Source organism: Gekko japonicus, unplaced genomic scaffold (genome assembly GCF_001447785.1).
Source record: "Gekko japonicus isolate JY-2015 unplaced genomic scaffold, Gekko_japonicus_V1.1 scaffold400, whole genome shotgun sequence".
Classification (NCBI taxonomy): Eukaryota; Metazoa; Chordata; class Lepidosauria; order Squamata; family Gekkonidae; genus Gekko; species Gekko japonicus.
The window spans coordinates 1,044,428-1,052,079 of NW_015165246.1; the positions used below are offsets into that span (position 1 = coordinate 1,044,428).

Below are 7,652 nucleotides of genomic sequence, written 5' to 3' on the forward strand. Positions count from 1 at the left end.
GTGCTGCTGCAGAGTCTGTCTCTGCATTTGAGAACCGTTATGATAGCCAAGCTCTGCATACTTGAAATGTTTAATCATATAAATGTTGTCCTTTGACTGGCATTTCAATAGACAATGTTATAAAGAAGACGGCAGTTCAAAAAACCCCGACTGCCCTGTGTGTAGCAAATCCCTGAATAAGCTGGCTCAGCCTCTGCCAATGGCACACTGTGCCAACTCCCGACTAGTCTGCAAGATTTCAGGAGATGTGATGAATGAAAACAATCCTCCCATGATGCTTCCAAATGGATATGTGTACGGATACAATGTAAGTTCTTCCCTTAGAAGCTAGACGAGGCTTCTTAAAATGGGCAGTGGTAGTAAATTTTCTTTGGAGGAAAACCTTGCTTTATTTATTTGAGGATTTTTGGGGTGGAAGGGCAGTTTTATTAATATTCTAATAAAATGAGCCTCACGAAGAAACTTGTGTGGGTGTTAAGGCTGGATTTTTTACTTACCTTGGTGTACTGGTTGAAAAAGTATCAGTTCTGTGACTACAGCAGGCTGGCTATCCTCTCCCAGTTACCTTCCCAAGCTGCTGTCTTTCCGTGCCCCTCTGCATTGAATTACAGCTTCATAACAGCGGGGCTTCATCTTACTGGCTTTTCCAGAGGACCAGCATGCAGAAGCTATTAGCCACAAGGTATAGATAGGATCTCTTGGTCTGGGGCAAGTGATGCTCTGTATTCTTGGTGCTTCGGGGGGGGGCAGTGGGAGGGCTTCTAGTGTCCTGGCCCCACTGCTGGACCTCCTGATGGCACCTGGCATTTTTGGCCACTGTGTGACACAGAGTGTTGGACTGGATGGGCCATTGGCCTGATCCGACATTGGCTCCTCTTATGTTCTTATTTTTAGCCTAGAAAACCCAGACTTGTGTAGATAACTGTACTGATGTGATTTGACTTTCAGTTGGGGCCAGCGAGGGTACCACAGACTTTCAGTGAACAGGGCAGATTGCAGCTGTTTTCTTTCTGGTCATCATAACACACTGAGGGTTGCAACAGAAGAATTAAAGACAGTCAAAGTGGAACTCTCAAAAGTTAAAACTTCACTGAAATTGTGCAAAGATCTTAGTATGATTTAAAAAAGGTGTACAGATATTGGCCACAATGCTTTTGGCATAAAGTGGGTTTGTCTTTAATGGCTTAGGACAGTGATGGCGAACCTTTTAGAGACCGAATGCCCAAACTGCGACCCAGAACCCACTTATTTATTGCAAAGTGCCAACACGTCAATTTAACCTGAACACTGCGGTTTTACTTTAGAAAAAACAACTCATACATTAACTTAAGATGATCCAAACAAAGTGAGGAGAGCAATCCCAAATGCTTTCATTTACTTAAAATTATTTGGCAGAGAATTCGACACTTTAATGATGGTCTGGGGCGATGGCACACGAGCCCACAGAGAGGGCTCTGAGTGCCACCTCTGGCACCCGTGCCATAGGTTCGCCACCACTGGCTTAGGAGATCCCTTCCAGTCCTTGATATTCTGTAATTCATTTGTTTTATTTAAAGCTGTTTATATCTTGCCATTCACTGACCAGTTTTTCAAGGCCGCTTACAATGGAACCCTAATATCTCAGTTACTGTATAATAAAAAGAACTGTAAACGATAAATAGGAACATGCCAGCAGCAGAAGGAAAAGAGATCTCAGTTATTAAATGCTTCAGAGCATAAGTTTTAGTTTGCTGCTTCAGGGTTCTTGATGCAGCGTGACTGCCTGGGGATGGTGTTCCACCTGCAGAGGGCTCACCTGATTGCCACCCACCAAGTGTCTGAAAGTGCGAACACCTGGATGAGACCCTCTAGAGTAGCTTTTAAGATGAGGAGGCGGCTTATATTGGAGAAGGTCCTTAAAGTACTTCTGTTCCAAGTCTTTGGTCAATGCCAGCCCTTAAATATGCTTAGAAAACAGCTGGAGTCTAATGAATCTCTCTCTATTGGTAAAATGCATTCCAGTTAACAGTCTGTTCCATACATTCTAGACTGACTGACATTTTGGAACAGGTCTTCAAGGGCTGCCAGATGTACACTGCATTACAGTAATTTACCCTGAATGTCTAGGGGCCCAACCAGATTTTATTAAAGGTGTTTTGTGCCACAGAGCAATCTGAAGGGCTGGCCTCGACACCCATTGGGGTTAAGATTACAGAAGGTGCAAGATGGTTGAATGATCAGTACTTCAGTCTTAAACTGTCTTGATTCTTGTTTTCTTTTTTTCAGTCTTTGCTTTCTGTTCGTCAAGATGACAAAGTAATTTGCCCAAGAACCAAAGAGGTCTTCAACTTCTCACAAGCTGAGAAAGTCTACATTATGTAACTCCCTTGTACAAAGTGCCGCTGGAATTTGACACAGTATATTCCGGCATGTCCTTAAAGCAAGATCTTGTGTGTGTGGCAAAGAGACCTGCCATCTTGTGGGGGGGAGGGTCGGATTTGTTGGTGGCATTTTTTATTGCGACCAAAGATCAATAAGCAACAATATACACTCTAAACGTGAGGAGGTATGGCTAACAGTTTGTACTTTGGAGGGAACAAATTTTGAATGCTTGGATTTTGTAACAGTAATTGGATTTTTCTCTCACACTCATCCAGCAAAAGAAGCTTACTTAAAAAACGGACCATATCACTTGAGAGAGAAAATTGCGGTGGGATCCCCAAAGGGTCATGTTTTCAGCGTCTCCACTGTGTGCCCCTGTCGGGGAAGCTAATATTTAAAGAGGCTAAATGTGCAAATATGTGGGGTGTGTCCATACCAGGGAGTTGCAGCCAGCCGCAGCCTCTGACTGTGTGCCCACCTTGTGGCTCCAGGTGTGCTGAAGTCCCCTTAAGAAGTGGCGGTGGTCGCCCCACAGGATGCAAACTGGAAACACGTCTGCCATGTGGGCAGTGTGAAGTTGGCCTTGATGTGCTTCATTTCTCTGTTCACTGTTGGCAAAGAAGCTTTCGTTTTTGATCTTCCTCTCCACTTTTTAAACGTTTCTGTATGCCATAGTAGCTCTTCATGGAACAGATGCTGACAGAATTGACACAAGGCCGACTTCACCAGAAGAATTAGAGATTTCTCTGAAGGGGGGATAGAAGCATTTCTTCTCCCAGTCCCCTTTCCAGAAACCCCCCCCCCCCCGGCCCGATGAAGCATCGCAGAAGGATTGCATAAATACAGATACAACTGAGAACAATACAGGCATCATGCACTGCTTGTATGTCCATTTCCCAGTTTACCAGTTTACCATAGTGTTAAAAGTCCTTATTAGTTACTACATGCATAGGATTCAATATCAAACCATTAGTGCTACTGCCTTATTTCTTGCTTTGAGAATGTACTCACATTTTAAAAAATCAACCTTAAATGTTTGGCAAGTTTTTGAAGATGGCTTGCAGGATAATTATGTAATTTTAGGGTGTTCATTACAGAAGAGATTAGTTCAATTCTAACAGCTATAAATCACACCCATATCACTCTCCAAACAAAACCATTGTAATTAAAATCATACAGTAGGAGTTTGTATTTAGCATTTATTTTTGCATGTTGATGTTGATTAGCTAATAAAGACTGTAAACAAACCTTGCTCATAGTTGCTTCCTGTCATTTAGTATCATGAATGCCAAAACTGAGGCTTGATGGATTTTAAAAAACGCTTTCTCACATGAGAGTTGTACCGTGAACCCTGTGCCTCATCCTCATGTCATTGCTGTCCCCTTGTTCAACTCTTTTTGCTAGCCTGTGTCCAACCACACATACATAGAAGGTGCATGGAGCTTCCCCACATTCCTCTCCAGCAACCCCATGTGACCCCTAGGAACTCCTGTTATATGCTGCTTTTTATGCCTGTGGTTTGTTTTAAATGTTGATAATTTATGGTTTATGGCCTTGTTTTTACTCAAACTGCCCCCAGCAGCTCTCCACACAGATTGCACATAAATCCCCTAAATGAGCAAATCTGGGGTTCTGGGACCCATCCAGATAAATGGCTGTATGGACCAGGGCACTGCAAGGAGTGGAAAGGGCGTGAAATGGCTGCTTCATGTGCAGCTTTAGAGAGGAGGGTGGAGGCCATCATACCTCTCCTTGTTACACTGCCCCGACTTTTGTGGCTATTCTCAGGGGCTTTGGAGGCTGGAATGCAGGAACAGTCTGCCCGTCTTCGGTGTACACAAAATTGCATGCAGGCCATTATTTCTTGAATAACTATCTGATTGTTAAATGCATTATATATTTCCTTTTAGGAGAGGAAGACTTCCCTTTGCAAGGGAGTGTTCGTGGATGCTTGGAGTACTTACCCATTCTGGATACTGATCTAGTACAGCGGTTGAAATTCTAAGATGTAAATTGGATATGAGATACTGTCATGCGTACAGGGCTGCAGGGTCGTACAGGTTTGCCACAGATGGGATGTCCCTTCCAGGAATCTCTTCTTCCCACATACACCCTCCTTCCCTCCTGCCCCTTCAGGCCTGCAGCAGGCAAGGGCCTTAACGGGTGGCCACCAGCCTGGTCTTGGGCATTGCTAGAGAGGGCCCAGAGAACTCTCCCTGCCCCTCTTCCCTGACAACCCCTTCTTTAGTCAAAGCACTTTCTGATCCGTGGCCAAATTCAGGGCATGAAGAACCTGGGCAGAGTTACCAACAAGCAGTATATTAAGTACTTTAACAAGTAAGCAAATAGGAGAAAAGCTATAAAAATGGGGCAGAATTAATACAGGGCAAAACTGACAAAGAAGCAGGCCAGAAAGCAACAAAGCTCCCTGACTTATTCCCTACTGTTTTAATACCAACTAGGCCAGACTCCTGCTGCCTGGCAAGGGATCCACTCCCTCCACAGACCCCCTCACTGCTGCTCAGCTTCAGGGAATGAGGCGGGAGACCTCCCGGTTTGTCCGGGAACCTTCTGTGGAAACTACGGATCAGGTAAGGGGCCCGAATATCCCCTTCTTCCACCCATTCGCGGTGCTGGGGACGAAGCTTGGAAGATGCCTAGCAACTGTAGGCCTACTGTACAATTTGGTCTGTGGCTATCTCAAGGTCTGTAATGGCCGCTGCTTGGCCCGAGGCCCAGGATCATGACAGACACTCATGCAATGGCAGAATTACAGATCCCAGTTTCTTGTAACTGCAAAAAGGCTTACGTTTGTTGACCCATCGTAGGAGAAGCGATTAAAAGTAAATGGCATCGTTCTTCTCCTTTTCAATGCTGTTCAGCAGCTCTGATTTTTTGTGAATGCCTATATGACTTTATACTTAGCAGGACAGATAATACTTAGAAGGAAACCCTGTGGTTTGGCAGTGGACATTTTTTAGTGTCATGTTGCTGGATAATGCAGAGTTGGTGTGATTTTCATGCAGAATGTCACAGGCTCAGTCCCCAGCCTCTCCTTAACAAAAATGCTCAGGTGTAGTGGGTGATGTGAAAGGCCTTGCCTTGGCCAGAGGGCCTGCTGCCACTCAGAGGAGACAATACTGACTTTGATAAAGCCATTAGGGGTGTGCATCTGGATGTACTCAAGCCAAAAATAAAACAGGAAGCAACTGTTTCATGTTGGCTTGGGGGCATCCTAAATCCAAGTTTTCATCTAAACCTCTCAAAACTGCTAAGAACACTAAACAGAGTCTTTGACTCACACCTTCCCTCCCGACTCCCTACAAGGTTGTCTCCTTACCTGTCAATATGGGAGTCCATTACGTCGGGCCAATGGGTCCTCTCGATAATAAAAATGGGAGTTTTCCCAAATCCCTTCCTCCTCCCATGTTGTCGTCACGCCACCTTCCGCAGTCCTTCTAGAAGAGGTGCAAACTCCTAAGCAAGGATGCCATAGAGCCGGTACCATCAGCACAGCACATAATGGGCTTCTACTCCCGTTACTTTACGGTACCAAAATGGGATGGAGGCCACCGACCCATTTTGGACCTCAAGAACCTGAACGCTTTCATCCTATACAAAAAGTTCAGGATGACAGCGTTGCAGGCCATCCTTCCGCTCCTAGACCCGGAGACGTGGATGGTTACGCTGGATCTCAAGGGTGCTTACTTCCACGTTTCCATCCACCCTTCCCACTGTCATTTCCTCCGGTTTGCAGTAGGCAACAGACATTTCCAATTAAAAACCCTCCTGTTCGGATTATCCATGGTCCCTCGGGTCTTCACGAAGGTTATGGTGGCAGTGGTGGCACATCTCCGTCTAAGAGGAATGCAGATATTTCCCTATATAGACGATTGGTTGCTGGTAGTGGATTCAGAAGCATCCCTGCTCACCAATGTAAACCTAACCCTGACAGTTCTGGTGTCCTTAGGCATCCATGTAAATCTGAAGAAGTCAGTGCTACTTCCTGCAAAACGTGTACAGCTTATAGGAGCTATCCTAGACTCTGTCGTTTGCAAGGCTTTCCTCCCTCCTCAGAGAGCAAGGGACATTGTAGATCTAGTGACTCTATTCCGCAAATCTGGACAGGCTGTGGCAAAGCGAATCCAGCGGCTGCTGGGTCTGATGGTTGCCACCATCAACGTCATAGTTTTTGCCAGACTGCACATGAGACCTCTGCAGCTATGGTTCGTACGCAGGTTTCGACCACAGAGTCATCCTCAATCCCTTCATCTTGTCTTCCCACCATCCGTTTTGGGCTCTCTGCTTTGGTGGACAGATCCTGTGAATCTCCTAGCGGGAGCCCCATTCCATCCACCCACGTCAACACTAACACTGACTACAGATGCATCCCTCTGGGGATGGGGCGCGCATCTCCAGGGTCTTTGTGTGGGGGCTCGTTGGGAGTCCCATGTAGCACACAATCATATAAAACATGTGGACAAGGGGGATCCAATAGATATTGTTTACCTTGACTTCCAGAAAGCTTTTGATAAAGTTCCTCATCAAAGGCTCCTAAGTAAGCTCAAAAATCATGGGATAGAAGGACAAGTCCTTTTATGGATCAAAAACTGGCTAATTAATAGAAAACAGAGAGTGAGTATAAATGGGCAATTTTCTCAGTGGAGGGTGGTAAGCAGTGGGGTACCGCAGGGATCAGTACTTGGTCCACTGCTTTTTAACTTGTTCATTAATGATTTGGAGTTGGGAGTAAGCAGTGAAGTGGCTAAATTTGCGGATGATACGAAGTTGTTCAGGGTGGTGAAAACCAGTGAGGATTGTGAGGCACTCCAAAGGGATCTGTCAAGGATGGGCAAGTGGGCGTCAACATGGCAAATGGGGTTCAATGTGGCCAAGTGCAAGGTGATGCACATTGGAGCCAAAAATCCTAAATATAAATACACATTGATGGGGCCTGAACTGGCAGAGACTGATCAAGAGAGAGATCTTGGAGTTGTAGTAGATAACTCACTGAAAATGTCGAGACAGTGTGTGACTGCAATAAAGAAGGCCAATGCTATGCTGGGGATTATTAGGAAGGGCATTGAAAACAGATCAGCCAATATCATAATGCCCCTATATAAATCAATGATGAGACCTCATTTGGAATACTGTGTGCAGTTCTGGTCACCACACCTTAAAAAGGATAATATAGCTTTGGAAAAAGTGCAGAAAAGGGCAACTCGAATGATAAAAGGGTTGGAACACTTTCCCTATGAGGAAAGGTTAAAGCGTTTAGGGCTCTTTAGCTT

The 7,652-nt window shown here is 45.2% G+C and overlaps 1 protein-coding gene across 1 annotated transcript in view; it reads left to right on the forward strand.

The window, feature by feature from the left end:
* Window positions 1–3,603, forward strand: part of MAEA (macrophage erythroblast attacher) — a 43,099-nt gene extending 39,496 nt beyond the window's left edge. Inside the window, exons 8-9 of the mRNA XM_015410081.1 lie at window positions 112–307; window positions 2,266–3,603. Coding sequence (XP_015265567.1) covers window positions 112–307; window positions 2,266–2,361 — 292 coding nt within the window. The 3' untranslated portion in view covers window positions 2,362–3,603. The remainder of the gene's footprint in view (window positions 1–111; window positions 308–2,265) is intronic.
* Window positions 3,604–7,652: the final 4,049 nt, after the last annotated feature.